The sequence below is a fragment of the Macaca mulatta genome, chromosome 14 (assembly GCF_049350105.2).
Source record: "Macaca mulatta isolate MMU2019108-1 chromosome 14, T2T-MMU8v2.0, whole genome shotgun sequence".
NCBI lineage: Eukaryota > Metazoa > Chordata > Mammalia > Primates > Cercopithecidae > Macaca > Macaca mulatta.
Window position 1 is genome coordinate 6,052,228 of NC_133419.1, and position 16,773 is coordinate 6,069,000.

Sequence of the window (16,773 nt, forward strand, 5' to 3'; positions counted from 1 at the left end):
GCTAAGACATGACTCTAGTTCAAATCCTGCAAACAACATGGCCTTAATTTTACACCTGAAACAAAATCTAAAGTTGCTCTTGATATCTTTCAGATACAATGAAATAACCAAGCAGGAAAAAGGAAAAAAAAGCAAGTAATTTCCCTGGACCATAAATTTTATAAGAAATCAAGTATCTCCCTGCCTCAACATTCCAAGCTGTCATGAGAAGAAAGCAGAAGGCTACAGAATACCCTAGGAAAAAGCACAATATTTCAAAATCTGACCAGAAATCTAAACTAAAAGAAGTTATGGCCGGGCACAGTAGCTCATTCTTATAATCCCAGCACTCTGGGAGGCCGAGGCAGGTGGATCACTTGAACCCAGGAGTTTGAGACCAGCCTGAGCAACATGGTGAGACCCTGTCTCTACAAAAAATACAAAAATTAGCCAGCCATGGTGATGCACACCTGTAGTACCAGCTACTCAGGAAGATGAGGTGGGAGAATCACCTGGGCCTGGGGAAGTTGAGGCTGCAGTGAGCTGTGACTGTGCCACTGCACTCTAACCTGAGGAACAGAGTGAGACACCGTCTCCAAAAAAAAAAAAAAAAAAAGGAAGACGGAAGAAAGAAGGAGGAGGAGGAGAAGAAGGAGGAGGAAGAAAGAGAAGGAGGAAGAGGAAGAAAGGAAGAAGAAAAAAGAGGAAGAAGAAAAAAGTAGTAGTAGTGGTAGTGGTAGTAGTTGCTACAAGTGGTTTTGGAATACAATCCTCAGTCTGAGCCAAATCTGTGATAAAAATGCAAATTCAGACGTTGCCTCTGGATCACAAACCTGAAATGTGATCATTCTAAACCTGTTCTTGTCCATCAACAGGAGTTTCTATAGTCCGAAATCACAAAAGACAGAAGCAGAACATTTCCTAACTTTAGAAGTCTGAGAGCAAGGGTGGCATGTCACACCCTAGGTCAGGCTGCCCTTTCTGCCCTTCCCCATCCACATCAACAGCCTCGCTCCCTCTGGCTCCCACCCTCCCGAGGACTGACAGAGCTGTAAGGCCCACGGTTCTGCTCTCTATGGAAAACAGCTCTAATTGGCAGGCTTTGTAAAAAACTTCATGGATCTACTTACAGACACATCACATAGTAAAACCAGGTGCAAAGAGAACTCACTCAGTCCTCGGAGTAACAGGGAAGCCCAAACAAGACCCTGCCTAATACTTTTGAATCGGGGCCAAGAACCAGATGCCACCTGTTGGTCCACCCACAAAGAAGATGGGCAGGCCACCTAAGACACAGGTTGGGCCCTTCCTCACATACCTTCTTCCCTGTCAGATCCTTCTCCCACCTCTGTCTTCCATTTGTGATGTTCTATCCTCTTCTAAATCTTTTCTTTTTCTTTCCTTACTGTTTTTCTTCCCAGGACTGGCACGAAGGATGATCACTGTCAAACACCAACAGAGGCACCTTCCCTAAGGGCGAGCACCAACACTATGGTCCACATTCAACACAGGCTGAATGCAGATAAGAAGATGTGGCTGGAATGGAACCAGCAGAACAACGCAAACTCTTGAGCGCAGCGATGGAACCACGACCTGCTAACCAATGGCATCGGGTATCTGAAAAGATGATCTGAAGCTCAACTAGACTCCCTTGGTTATGTAAGTTATCCTGTACTCCCACAACTCCAAATAGTTAAATAAACAGAAAACATCTAATTTAGAAGTGAGAAACTAGTATTCTGAATTCTCAATAACTCACACAGTAGATAACCACAGAGATACACACTATATGGGACACCAGATTCAATGACATAGGGCAGAAAAAAAAGGAAACTTAAGAACTGTTGCTGGGAACAGAAATCGCACGGAACTGAATCTTCCACCCTAGACTCCAAACGCAAGTGATTCTTCCCCTTATCTAAATCTGTACCAATCCAAGGGGCGAAAGAACATCGTTTATAGACTGCTGACAAAACTCTTGTGGGTCTTCACTGAGGAAACAGTCATTTTAAAATTAGCACATGGGAGGCTCTGTACTGAAAAACCTCCAAGTCATATTCTCTCCAAATTGTACACTAACTTCAACCTACTCTTTCTTAAATAAGGTCGACTGTACATCAGACATATACTGCTCCAACTCTGAATAAGAAAACACAATTTCAAAGATCAGTTTCTGAAAGATTAGCTTTTCCTGAAACATTCAAAAATATGTTATGCTACAAGAAGAAAATTCTTTTTTCTTTATTGGCATGTAAGTACCCAAGAATTCACAGAAGAATGAAAAGGTAAACTTCCTAAGCAGATGAATATTTTGTTTAATTCTCCATTCTCCACTCAAAAGCAGTAAAAATCACTGACGGTGTTACCTTTTCACACATTTGGTACATGCAGGCCGCAGCCAGTTCTGCCACTCCTAAGGCCCATATACATTCGAATGACTGTGTCAACCCAATTACTGGCTGGGCAGCCATGCTTAAGATAGCTCCCCTACCTTGGGTGGCTCCAGCAGGAGTTCATGAAAAGATCCAAGTCTTCCTCTGATGGCTTCTAGAACACTCTTGTTTACCGAACAAGCTGAATGGCTCATGCCTGGTGGGCAGATTTCTATATGGCCTTCGAATCTTGAAACAAAGCAAGGTAATTTTAGTTATTATAATTTCAGAACAAATCATTCAAGGTTACCAACCATGTATGTCTTTACTTAGTGATTATATAATAATGGCTATATCAACATTTCTGGCTGTGGGAAGAAAGGCTAGGAAGAAAGCATAATGAGGCAGAAGAGGGTTAATAAAACCTCAGCCTCTATAACCTGCAACCCAAACAGCTACAGTATCAGGTAAGAAATTACATGTTATTTCTTCCCATTCTAAACGTTGTAAGTTCCTCTAACTGACCAGGAAATTTAGAGCAAAAGGAATCCAGTCTCTGGATTATAGGGCACCCCACACTGCCTGCCAGTTTGGTTTGTTATTAATGAACAGGCCTATACTTGTTCCATACAGTTTTTCTTAGATAATCAACATTATTTCCTATTTAAAAGGTTTAAATTATTCTACACAAAGCTCATCTATGCTCACTATAACCTACTTCTTACAGGAAAACAATTATAGGTAGAATGAGAGTTGGGTAAATACTCAAGGATAGGAATGCTAGGTGACATTAAAAATGTTTAACTTTCTAAGAACTGACAAATATTTCTACGAAGTGGCTGTATTCCCACTTTACATTCCCAACAGTAATGTGTGTGACTTCCAGCTGCCCTGCATACTGCACTGAGTACTGTCTATTCTGTTTGTCTGCTTTAGCTAAGTAGTGGGCTGAATGATGCTCTCCTACCCAAAACATATGTTCACATCCTAATATGCACAGCCTGCAAATATCACCTCGTTTGGAAAAAAAGATCTTTGAAGATGAAATTAATTAAAGATCTTGAGATGAAAGAATATCCTAGATTATCCAGGTGGGCCTTAAATGCCATCATAACTACCTTGGAAGAGAGAAGAGGCAAGACAGACACAGAGGGGAAAGCAATGTAAAGAGGATGCAGAGAGATCACAAGCCATGGAATGCCAAGAACTACTAGAAGCTAGAAGAGGAATGCCTAAGCATCTCTGAAAGGAATTCAGCACCATCAACACCTTGATCTTAGACTTCTAGGACTCAGAACTGTGAGAGGATAGATTTCTGTTTTGTTGTTGTTTCCTGGGCTCAAGTGATCCTCCTTCCTCAGCCTCCTAAGTAGGTGTACAGGCACATGCCACCATGCCTGGCTTTTTGTTTTGTTTTGTTTTGGTAGAGATGGGGCCTTCTCAAGTGATCCTCCCGCCTCAGACTCCCAAAGTGCTCAGCATGAGCCAACACATCCAGCCTAGGTATTCTTCATATACCTGGATATAAGTCTCTTCTCACACATTATCAATATTTTCTGGCAGTCTGTGGCCTGTCTTTTAATTTTCTTAACAGAGTCTCAGAGCACAATTTTAAAATTTTAGTGTAGTCTTGAGTTGTCAATTTCTGTTTTATGAATTGGGTTTTGGCAATATATCTGAACAATCTCTACATAACTCTGAGACAAAGATTTTCTTCTATTTTCTTCTAGAACTACGAGTTTTATGTCTAGTTCCATCATCCATTTTGAGTTAATTTTTGCATAATCTGCAAAATACATATCAATGTCCAACTTTTTGCATAAAATACCTAACTGTTCAGGACCATTTATTGAAAACACTGTCCTTTCTCCACTAAAATGCCCCCATGCCTCTGTCCAAAACCTCCTGATCACAGGGGTGGGTCTACCTCTGGACTCTGCTCTGTCCCAGTGATCTGTACATCTATTCTTTCACTACACCGTCCTGATTACTGTCACTTTGTATTCAGTCTCAAAATCAGAGTGTGAGTCCTCTAATTTTGTTTTCTCTTGCAAAATTGTTTTGGCGACTGTACTTACTTAGATTCTCGTGCAAGTTTTAGAATTCACTTGTTGATTTCTAAAAAATCCTGCTTATAATTTGTTTGGAATCACATTGGATCTACAGGTCCCTTTGGGGAGAAGTGACATCTTAACAATATTGAGTGTTCTACTCCATGAACAGAGTATTTCTCTCCATTTATGTAGGTCATCTTTGATTTCATCAATATTCTATAGTTTTGGGGCATTAAACCTTGCACACATTTTGTTAGGTTTGTATCTTAGTATTTCCTTTTCTCTATGCTATAAAAAATAATACTTTGAAAAAATTTCAAATTCCAATTGTTCATTCTTAGTACATAGAAATGCAATTAATTTTTGAGTGTTGACTTCATACTTGCAATCTTGATAAATGTATTTGTTAGTTCTAGGAGTATGGTTTTTTTTTCTTTAATGTTCTTTAGGATATTCTACAAAGACAATCCTGACATCTGTGAACAGAAGCAGTCTCACACCACCCCTTCCACTCTGAATGTCTTTTCTTTCTTTCCTGCCTTACTATTCTTGCCTGGACCACCAGCATGGCTTGAATAAGAGTAGTGATGGTGAATATGCTTGTTAGGTTCCCCAGTTTCAGAGAAAATCACTTCGGTCTTTAACTATTAATAACTATGTTAGTTATGGGATTTTTAAAAGAGGGCTTGGCCAGGCACTGTGACTCACGGCTGTAATTCTAACATTTTAGGAGGCCAAGATGGGAGAACCACCTAGGGCCAGGAGTTCAACACTAGCCTGGGCAATATAGACTCCATCGCCACAAAACATTAAAAAAATTTGGCTGGACATGATAGCTTGTGCCTATAGTCCTAGCTACTTCAGGAGGCTAAAGTGGGAGGATCACTTAGGTCCAGGAGATCAAGTCAGTAGTAAGCTACGATTGTGCCACTGCACTCCAGTCTGAATGGCAGATCTTATCTCAAAAAATATAAATAAAATGAAAGAGGGCTTTATCAGTTTTCATCCAAGTTCCCTTCTATTACTAATTTGCTGAGATGTTTTATCATAAAGGAATTTAACAAAATTGCCGGGCGCGGTGGCTCACGCCTGTAATCCCAGCACTTTGGGAGGCCGAGGCGGGCGGATCACAAGGTCAGGAGATCGAGACCACAGTGAAACCTCGTCTCTACTAAAAATACAAAAAATTAGCCGGGCGCGGTTGTGGGCGCCTGTAGTCCCAGCTACTCGGGAGGCTGAGGCAGGAGAATGGCGTGAACCCGGGAGGCGGAGCTTGCAGTGAGCCGAGATCGCGCCACTGCACTCCAGCCTGGGCTGGGCGACAGAGCGAGACTCCGTCTCAAAAAAAAAAAAAAAAAAAAAAAAAAAAAAAAAAAAAAAAAAATATGGTTTTTCTTCATTGATCTGATGTGATCAGATCTGTTGTCTGTTGATGTGAAGATTTTTGAAGGATGAATGAGCCTTGCATTCCCAAGACAAACCACACTTTGTCATGATATGTATTATCCTTACAATATACTGTTAGACTTGATTCACTCATATTTTCTTGAGGAATTTTACATTTCAGCTCTTGTGGCATCTTGCTACTTGCAGTCGGCCCTCTGTATTCACAGGTACTACATCCACTGACTCAATCAACTGTAAATGAAAAATATTCAAAGAAAGCTGGGCGAGGTGGTTCACCTAGTCCCAGCGACTTAAGAGGCTGGGGCGGAAGGATCACTAGAGGCCAGAAGTTCAAGGCCAGTCTGGGCAACATAGTGAGACTGCATCTCTAAAAAAAGGTGAAAAAAAAAATGCCAAACAAAAAATACTATTTAAAATAATAAAAGAGCATAACATATATCATTTACATTGTATTACGCATAAGTAATCTAGAGATGATTTAAAGTATACGGGAGGATATGTGTAGGTTATATGCAAATACTATGCCGTTTATGAGACTTGAGCAACCGCAGATTTTGGTATGCATGGGAGTACTAGAACCAATCCTTAGCAGATACAGAGGAACAAATCTAGTTTTTGTTCCCATGATTTTGTGTAGTTTAGTCTAGTTTCAAAGTGATGCTGGCTACATAAAATGAGTTGGAAAGAGTTCTCTCTTCTATATTCTGACAGAGTTCTTCCATCTTTGGTAGACTTCACTAATGGAGCCCATCAAGGCCAGGAGTTTTCTTCGTTGAAGTTTTTAAATGTAAGTTCAATTTCTTCAACTGATATGGGGCTGCTCAGGCTACCTGCTTCTTCTTCAGTCATCTTTGGTAATTATTTCCATCGCATATAAACTGCTGAATCTGTTTAATGCATTGTTTGTAGTATTCTCTTATTATTCATCTAAAGTCCACAGGAAACAGTGTTAAAGTTCAAAGGACACAGTCATTCCTATTATTTGTAATTTGTCTCTTTTCTATTCTTTTCCTAATCTGGATGGAAGTTTATCAATTTTATTGATCTTTTCAAAGAACCAGCTTTCGGTTTCACTGATTTTCTGTATTATTTTTCTCATCTCAAGTCCACTGACTTCTGCTCTGAATTTTATTATTTCTTTCCTTCTGCTTGCCTTGGGTTTGCCCTGCCTTTACCTTTAATTTGTAAGGCAGGAGCTTAGATCATTGATACACATTCTTTCTTCTTTTCTAACATAACCACTTAATGTTATAAATTTCCTTCTACTGCTTTAACTGCATTCCACAAATTCTGACAAGTCCTATTTCCATTATCAATTAGCTCAAAATACTTTCTCTCATTTTCTTTGTCATTTCCTCTATGACACTTGGATTATTTAGCAGTGTGTTAATTTTCAAGTATTTGAGGCTATTTCAGAAATCTTTTTTATTGATTTCTACTTTAAACAAAGTATAGTCTAAATACAAATGTTACATGATTCTTATTATTTTAAATTTATTAAATTTGTTTTATTATGAGAAACTGGTCTCGTTATCAGCAAATTCCTATGTTGAAATTCTAACTCCCAATAAGATGGTATTAGGAAATGGGGCCCTCAGGAGGTAATTAGGTCATGAGGGTAGAGCCCTCTAAATGGAGTAAGTATCCTTATCAGAAGAAACAGAGTTTGCTTCCAATCTCTCTGCCACGTGAAGCCATATTAAGGTAGTAGCTGTCTGAAAACCAGGAGGGAAGCCTTCACCAGACACTGGATCTGCCAGTGCCTTGATGTTGGACTTCTCAGTCTCCAGAACTGTAAGAAATAAATGATGTTTAAAGCCACCTAGTCTATGGCAGTTTTTTATAGCAGCCTGAGCTAAGACACTTGGTAAGCTTCATGTACACCTGAAAAGAATGTGCATTCTGCTGCTGCTAGGGGAGTGTTCTACAAGTCTCAATTAGGTCAAGCTGATTGCCAGCGTTAAGTCTTCTGCATTCTTAATGACCTTCTGTCTAAATGTTCTCTCGACTTCTACAGAATAATTTTATAAATACACAAAAAACGATGGTACAGAGTTCCCATAGAAGCCACACAGTTTCTTTCCCCTATTAACATATTAGTATTGTACGTCACAATTAATGAACCAGTATCGATACATGAAATACATACTTTATGTAGCTATCCTTAGTTTTTAACCTAATGTCTTTTCTCTGTTCCAGATTCCCATCCACGATACCCATTATATTTAGTTTATATTTAGTTGTCAAGTCTCCTAAGCCTCTTCTTGGCTGTAACAGACTTTGTTTTTACCTACCTTCACAGTTTTGAGTAATGGTCAGGTATTTTGCAGAATGTCCCTTGACTGGAACATTCTGGAGTTTTTCTTATGGTTATGGTTTTTTGAGAGAAAGATTACATGGGTAAAGTGTGATCTTTAATACATCATATCAAGAGTATATGCTGTCAACAAAACACTGGCTACTGGCTTTTCTTCTGGGACAGGGTTTCCCTCTGTCATCCAGGCTGCATGCAGTGTAGTAACCACAGCTCACTGCAGCTTTTCCAGGATTAAGCGATCCTCTCACCTCAGTTACCCAAACTGCTGGAGTTTCAGGCGTGAACCAATGAGCTTGGCTCTAGCAATTAACTGAATATCTGGCTGAGGTAGTGTTTGCCAGGTTTTTCCACTGTGAAGTTACATTTTTAATTCTCTTTTTCCCATACTGTACTCTTTAGAAGGAATTATGCACAGTCCACACTTAGGAGTAGAGAGTGCTATTCTACCTCCTTGAAGATGAAGCACCTACATAACCTATTTGGAATTCTTCTACATGGGAGATCTGTCTCCTTTTACCCATTTATATATGTATTTTATAATTTGGGCTTTAACACAAAATGAGTTTATTACACAACTTATTCTGGCTTTGACCATTGCGAACTCTATTTAGTTGGCTCCAATGTCCCAATGACAGCTGCCATCATTTGGGGGTTTTAATTTTTTTTTTTTTTTTTTTTTTTAAATTTTGAGGATTTCCTTATTTTCTGGTACTGTAAGTTGTTTCAGACTTACATGTTTCTTGCCCTGGTCACAGAACCAGCCAATTCTCTGAGGAGCTCTGGTTCCTTTTATTGGAGAACAGTAATAGAAACCAAGATTCTGGGCACTTGCATTTGCTCCTGGAGGCACGTCATTATTGCTGGGACTTCTCGGCTCACAAGTATCTTTTTTGTTTAACTCTTCATACTTCAGTATGGATACTTTCTAAGGTCCTATGATGATTCTCTTCTCAACTATGTCAACTAAGCCCAAAGGCATTCTTCATTTCTGCTGTTTTTCATTTCTAGCATTTCCATAGGCTCTTACATCTCTCTGCTAATATTCTTCATCTATTCATATATTTTCCACTTTTCCCACAAGTCTTTAACATAATCATATTTACATTTAAATTATCTGACAGTTCCAACATTTTTGAATCTAGTTCTACTGATTGCTTTTTCCCTTGACAGTTTGTTGGCGTTTTTATCTTGTTTCTTGTAATTTTTGGTTGATAGACGGACATCTTACATAAAAACTGATGTAAATAGCATTTATATAAGAATGAACATGTCTCTTTTCTAGGTCTTAAGTGTGGGGATTTGAATCAATCTAGTCATCTGCAGAGCTAGATTTGGGCTTTGTTGTTACTATGATTTCTCAAGGTGCACTAAGAACTTCAAGTCTGTCTCAAGTTACTTGGTGTTTATGGCTAAGGCCAGTTTGCCAGGTGTCTCTCACTGTCTGCTCTGCCCATCAGCTGAGGTCCTCTCTTTAAACTTGCTCCTGTGACTTACAGGAGGCTCCTCCCCGATGCTAGCCTTTCCTCCACAGCAGTGTTGTTACTGGATCACGAGAGGCCTGGTGGAGAAGGAAAGGATGCAGGAATGCTCTGTTTTGTTCAACCTCAGTCTTAGGCAGTTGAAGTGTACCCAGGTCTAGGGTTGAGGCCTTCTCAGTGATCCTGCCCTTACCCTCGTGGTAGGGGATTCTCTAATGGTCTGGATCCAGGATGTATTCCCACTTCTACCAGGGGACAGAGGGCTTTTATTGCTAACCTGTTCTCAGTGGCTTAAGAGTTTTGTTCAGTAGGGGCAAGAATAGAGAAGGATCCTGGAGGCGTCGTGTGTATTTCTCCCAAGGGCTGCTCCTCCATTCCTCAGGCCTAAACTACAATGAAAGCTTTCTCTGGTCTCTGCCCTGCTGTTAGTATTTCTTGTCCAGAAGGGCTTGCAAGTGTGTGTCTTGGACTGCCAGGGTCCCTTGTGTCTGGGACTGTCAGAGTTTCCTTACTCTTTGACCTTTAAGATGCTTTGGAAGTTACATGACCTATTGTTATTCTACTACATTTATTTAAAACCACACCTGAACTATAATTTTACTGAGATGAAGATACCATGTATGAGAATGTACCTCAACTGCCCCAGTATAAGAACTCCAATATGTACTAATTGACACTTTTCTCCTTATTTCTTGAGTTTTGTTAAAATAATCTGGAACTCCTTCCATTTTTCAATATTTGACTTATTTCGATTATTTATTCTTAACATTTAAACTTCATAATAATATTGTCACATCCCTACCCATTTCTTGATCATAATTTACCAATATGTTCCCTTAGTTCTTCGTTCTTATTTTTCTGGTTGGCTTTAATAAAGTCTATCTTCAAGTAATTTCATCTCATTAACAGTACACAGATGAAACACTGAGTGTTTGCCCTCACATATCAACAGAAATGTTTCAGCCTCAGAATCCTGCACTATGTTGTTCAGTATTTATTTAGCTTCATAAAGGAGACATCTGGCAATCTGACTGGCTTCACAGGTAGCCCATTTTTTCTTATACAGATACTTCTAAGATTTATTCTTTATCCTCGGAATTCAGAAATCTTATCAGTATAAAGCTAAGATCTGAGTCCTATTTTATTTATTTTATATGTGACAAGAGTCTCACTCTGTTGCCCAGGCTGGAGTGCAATAGCATGATCTCGGCTCACTGCAACCTCCGCTTTCCAGGTTCAAGTGATTTTCCTGCCTCAGCCTCCCGAGCAGCTGGAATTACAGGCACACGCCACCATGCCCAGCTAATTTTTGTATTTTTAATAGAGACAGGGTTTCACCATATTGGCCAGGCTGGTCTCGAACTCCTGGCCTTAAGTGATCTGCCCGCCTTAGCCTCCCAAAATGCCCGGATTATAGGTGTGAGCCACCACGCCTGGCCCTGAGTCCTATTTTAAAACTTCAATCTTGCGTTGCGTGGTATTTGGTAAACCTTTTCTGGTTTTAGGATAAGTTCCTTCTGGTCAGAAATTTCCCTTTATTGTTTCTTATATTACTGTTAACTTTGTTTGCTCTTTAAGTTGTACATTTATGTGTTTTTCACTTCCACACACAAAAATTTATGCTGTTTTTCCCTCATTTATTTCTCAAGTAGTATGAACCTCACAGGACCACCAAATGTGTTTTTAAACCACTTTTAAGAGATGATGTGATGGCCCTGTAGCCTGAGTAGCAAGAGAGTACTATACCCCTGGGGTAGGAAGAGGGCACTGAACCCCTGGGGTAGGAAGACAGTACTGTACCGCTGGGGTAGGAAGAGGGCACTGTACCGCTGGGGCAGGAAGAGGGCACTGTACCGCTGGGGTAGGAAGAGGGCACTGAACCCCTGGGGTAGGAAGAGAGCACTGTACCGCTGGGGTGGAAGAGAGCACTGTACCGCTGGGGTGGAAGAGGGCACTGTACCGCTGGGGCAGGAAGAGGGCACTGTACCGCTGGGGCAGGAAGAGGGCACTGTACCGCTGGGGCAGGAAGAGGGCACTGTACCGCTGGGGCAGGAAGAGGCTGTACCGCTGGGGCAGGAAGAGGGCACTGTACCGCTGGGGCAGGAAGAGGGCACTGATTTTCCTAGAAAGACACAGGTAGGCAAACAACCCCCAAACTACAACATACTTGAAGCAGTGCCACCACACTGCCCTTCCATTAGTATTGACCAAAGATTAGGCAAAGCAGCAACAGAGATCAGGAATTGGGGAAGCAGGGATTGGTTGGTAAGGTTGTCTTCACTATTTTGCTAGAAACCTAAATTACACCATCAAAAGTAAATACAGAAACCGTGAATGGCTGAAGTTTCATATGCTAAGGATGGACTCTGTCCCTTGTTTAATGAATGAATACTGGGGTAAAAAATACAAATTCCAATCTCTATATCACACAATCCTGGAAAACTTACGATTCTCATGCTCTAAGAGCAGTTAGAAAACTCTGATAATAAGTAAATCTGCACTGGACATAAACTATAAAGAATAACACGACACACATTAAATGGCTGGTCTAGGGGCGGAAGGCCACACGTGGGAAAAGTAGGCTTTATTTCTGATTATAAAACACGTAGCAGAAATTCGTCCTTAAAGGCTCAAGCCACTTGCCCATGCATTTTAAGACAGCCTCAACTGCAGTGCCCTCAAATGTGAAACCCAGGAAAACACCACCTGAAGGCCTAAGTATCTGTAAAAAGGAATGAAAGGAATCACAAGATAGAAAGACTTTCTCAATGACCAGGAGAGCTACCCACTGACCAGGGACACCTATTTTCAATTATCATGAGCAAGAAATAAGCTTCTCTATTTCTGAGCCATCATACATTTTCGATTATAGCATTTATTATAGTAGCATTTTCCTAACTACTACTACAAAAAAAAAAAAAAATGACTAGTCTAAATACTGCCAATAAATAGTGTCACCAAACCACAGTTTTCAACTGCATCCCTATATGTGGTATTCATATAAAACTTGGCTATGGTTCATATAGTAGAAGGAGAATCAGCAACTGCAATTCAAAGGTACTCTATGACAGCTTATCCACCAAGAATTGAACTCTTAACTTTAAAAAAATCTGAAAGCAAAACAATATGGTTCATTTTGTAAGACATAAGAAAAGCTTACGTTGGTCGCCGTGTCTCAAGCAAAGTCAGCAATATCTGGATTGCACTGACTATGGCTGATTCATTTTTCTCCTTGTGGAAAATATTTGATAGAAGCTGCTCTATAATTTCTTGCCTAGGGAAACAAATCAATAATCACTAACTGCAGTATCACTTATCACCAACAACTTCAGAAAAAAAGACGACGGCACAAGACAAGCGTCACTGAAGAGTTCAATCACACTTGGGCATATTTGTTTTACTATTTTATTTCTATATACTTATTAAAGTAGGCAATTGATCCTATTTATAATTTACACATATGCACGCGCACACAAACACACTCACTCACCCTCCTATCTCTTTCCCTCAGCAAAATAACCTGGGCCATGCTTGTCTTTGCCAATTTTGTTGAGAGCCAACAGAATTTCAAGACAAAGTCACCTCCTACTCAAACCAAGACTCTGATGATGAATGATGATGATGATGATGATGATGATGACTGGGGCTGGGGGTGGCAAGAAGACATAGAAACTTTCACCCTCACTAAAGAAGGGAAAACATTCAGAAAGGCTATTAGAACCCATGAACGTTTTCCCACAAAGGCATGAATGTGTAATTAGCAAAGATCTGAAACAGAAAAAAGAAAACATCAGTTGCTGCATTTTACTCTACAAATAAAATTTGAAAAAGCAAAATAAAATGGCAGCAACGAAATAAATGTGACTAAATTAAATGTCCAAAAAGCATTATCTGCAGGCTCTTTCCATTACACTTCTCTCATACACATCATAAGATCACAATTAACATAAACCAGTTCACTGAATTTATATTCTCAAGGAAAACCTTAGTCTGTTAGCCGCTCAGTAATTTTCAAAATTCACGTGAATTAAGAAATGGGGCCGGGCGCGGTGGCTCAAGCCTGTAATCCCAGCACTTTGGGAGGCCGAGACGGGTGGATCACGAGGTCAGGAGATCGAGACCATCCTGGCTAACACGGTGAAACCCCGTCTCTACTAAAAATACAAAAAAAAAAAACTTGCCGGGCACGGTGGCGGGCGCCTGTAGTCCCAGCTACTCAGGAGGCTGAGGCAGGAGAATGGCGTGAACCCGGGAGGCGGAGCTTGCAGTGAGCTGAGATCCGGCCACTGCACTTCAGCCTGGGCGACAGAGCGAGACTCCGTCTCAAAAAAAAAAAAAAAAATGGAGGCCAGGTGCAGTGGCGCACGCCTGTAATCCCAGCACTTTGGGAGGCCGAGGCAGGCGGATCACAAGGTCAGTAGTTCAAGACCACCCTGACCAACATGGTGAAACCCTTTTTCTACTAAAAATACAAAAATCAGCCAGGTGTGGTGGTGCACGCCTGTCATCCCAGCTACTCAGGAGGCTGAGGCAGGAGAATCGCTTGAACCCAGGAGGCAGAGTTTGCGGTGAGCCGAGATCACACCACTGCACTCTAGCCTGGGTGACAAAGCCAGACTCCATTGCAAAAAAAGAAAAAGAAATGGAGTCTCGAATCTCCCTTACAGTGTGACAGGCAGCTGGGTTGTCCTTGGTTGCTCACCTGACACCTTATCCCAAGGTATAGTTGTGTTCAGTGTACTGTACACCAGTTCCTTGACCGCCTCTTGCCGACATAGGGCAGCAAGTAGGAGAGAATCTCTATTTTGGGGAAACAAAACTAGTATCTAACCTAACTTGAGAGGGTCCCCTTGCAGGAGGAGGTTTTTCAAGTACTCCCAAACCAGCATTAAATTGCTTGTGAGACCTCTCACCAGAACAGTACAGTACTATAAAAGTCACATCACACACAGCAGCCTATACACTAACTGTTCGGTATGGAACTGAGCTCTGGAAAACAAACTTTAACAATAAATATGTTTTTCTTCAACAGCAGCCTCACCACAGGTGGAGGGGTACTGACAGCATGCGATTGTGGAAGTCCACACTCTCTTCATTCAGTCATAGCACTCTTACTCATCAGCAGGCACTGTCACTTTTGTCAATACAGATGCCTGAAGGGAATAGCTAACAGGGGCCCTAGCCATTTCACTGTCGTATCAAATTGGAAGTCTACTGTATCCATGAAAGAATTCTACTAATGGACAAGAAAAACATAATAACCAGCGAAAACTTGACAGTCAAAATACAATACCACAATAGCTGCGCCACATTCTGAGTTTTACCCGAACACACAAATATCACCAAACCCCGAAGAAATAGTAAACCGAAGGACTGAAGCTTATCAAACAAAATAAAAGGAATGCCTTCACATTCTTTCAATAAAAAGGTATTTAATTACATGCGAGAAAATATATTCACTTCCACGTTTTAAAAAAAAGCAGTTTCTGGATAGACATCACTAAAACTTATGATATGAGCTGTTTCCTGCATGAAGCCATCCAGGTTCTTTATCCATGCCTTTGGGACAATGGCTCATTTTTTTTTTTTTTTATGTGAATGGCCACAGGAAAAATCACTTATAAAAAACCAATTGGCTCAAATGAATGGGGTCAAACCCAACTTGTTCTAAGGTCATTAGTATCAAGAATTCAGACAGAGTCTATTCTAATAAAACTGTTTTTTAAAAATTTTTGAACTTCAAAAATTTCCAGAGTCACTAAATAAAATGCATTCAATTTAGGCCCAGATTGCTTCCCAAGCCAAACATTGTTTATTTAACACTTCAGTCCGCTTTCTGAGATTTCTTGGTACCACTACCACTCTTTAGTATCTTCTTTAATCTTACCTCATTTCAAATTTTTCCAGATGTGCTAATCTGCGCTTAACATTTACACATGTGACATTCCTATATACAGTGGTGTTCACACTGTGGGTTACTTAGCATCATAATACAGAGCTCAGCAAGCTATGTGTACATTATGTATTGCCAGTACAGTGATTTAATAATGTAATATCATTGTTAAATAATTATAATTTATCAAAAAGATATTACATATTATCACATAATAGATTAAATATACACAGATGCTATTATGATTAATAAGTTTACTAAAATAGAAATCTTTTCTCAGTGTGTATTGTCTGAATCAACAGACACTAAAAGATGTGCAGTGTGTCAAATATTAGAAGCGGTGGGTTCTCATTCTCAAACAGACTGTGGGAAGCACTATGACAGATTTTCTTGCCACCGTTAAATGCAATGGAGGTTTCACTTGGCAACAGGGCCACTGATTCATCAGGTCCATGTATTTGAACACAGTTACTCCAACTAATTTAATGATGTAAACTCTAGGTATTTACCTATCTTCATCCCAGAAATTAGTTACCTGATCTAGGACTAAAACACAGCTTGAAATATAAAAGCTAGTGTGCCCATGGGCTCTGGTGGCTAGGTTACATATTGGGTCCAAATAAAGTTGTGTGGACGGAGGGCTTGGAGCGGCACTGAAGAACTTAGCAATCACTACTAAGCAGTCTGATATTCGGGCAGAACCTGCACTGTCTACTATGGGAGTCATTCACTACATGTGGCTATCAAGCACCCAAAATTTAACTCGTCTGACCAGCATGTTCTAAGTATAAAATACACACTGGATTTCCAAGACTTTGGACAAAAACATTTTAAATTACATGTGTGGCTTTGATTCTATTTCTACTGGGCAGCACTGCAGTGAGCCATATGACACTGCTGATATTCAACATTTCTAACCTACTGAAATGGCAATTTTACAAGGTTCAATCTAATTAATACCACAATTTGTATTTGAATGTGGGATGTCTTAAAAGTTTTAAAGGACTATATATGCCACAGTGCAAGAATTACTAAAATAGGACAGGTAAGATACCATTTTACTCAGAAGCCGGCAATCTTTTGTAGTTTTGCTACTTCAGAGAACTCAACTCCTTCGTATTCTACATGCTAGGAAAACACAACTCCACTTCGCAAAGACAGAGTTGAAGACACGTTAACTTGTCTGTAATGTATTCCTTGCCTGTCTTACATGTGTCAAGGAAATAATACAACATTTTATTTTAATAAAAGGGCATTATAGGTAGTTAAGCCA

At 40.2% G+C, this 16,773-nt stretch overlaps 1 protein-coding gene and 1 long non-coding RNA gene across 51 annotated transcripts in view; one reads left to right on the top strand and one right to left on the bottom strand.

Moving 5' to 3' along the window:
• Window positions 1-16,773, bottom strand: part of PPP6R3 (protein phosphatase 6 regulatory subunit 3) — a 158,365-nt gene that overhangs the window by 48,668 nt on the left and 92,924 nt on the right. For all 50 annotated transcript variants that reach the window (XR_013403469.1, XR_013403471.1, XR_013403473.1 and 47 more), the window contains 2 exons: window positions 12,768-12,881; window positions 2,471-2,600 (listed from right to left, as the gene is read on the bottom strand). Coding sequence is in view for 45 of the 50 variants with exons in the window: in XM_077961911.1 (XP_077818037.1) it covers window positions 2,471-2,600; window positions 12,768-12,881 (244 nt within the window). In the remaining 5 variants the exon portion in view is untranslated. The remainder of the gene's footprint in view (window positions 1-2,470; window positions 2,601-12,767; window positions 12,882-16,773) is intronic.
• On the top strand, window positions 8,788-12,016 carry LOC144334073 (uncharacterized). The gene is made up of 2 exons (XR_013403476.1): window positions 8,788-11,468; window positions 11,633-12,016. It is a non-coding gene; the product is annotated as an uncharacterized LOC144334073 (long non-coding RNA).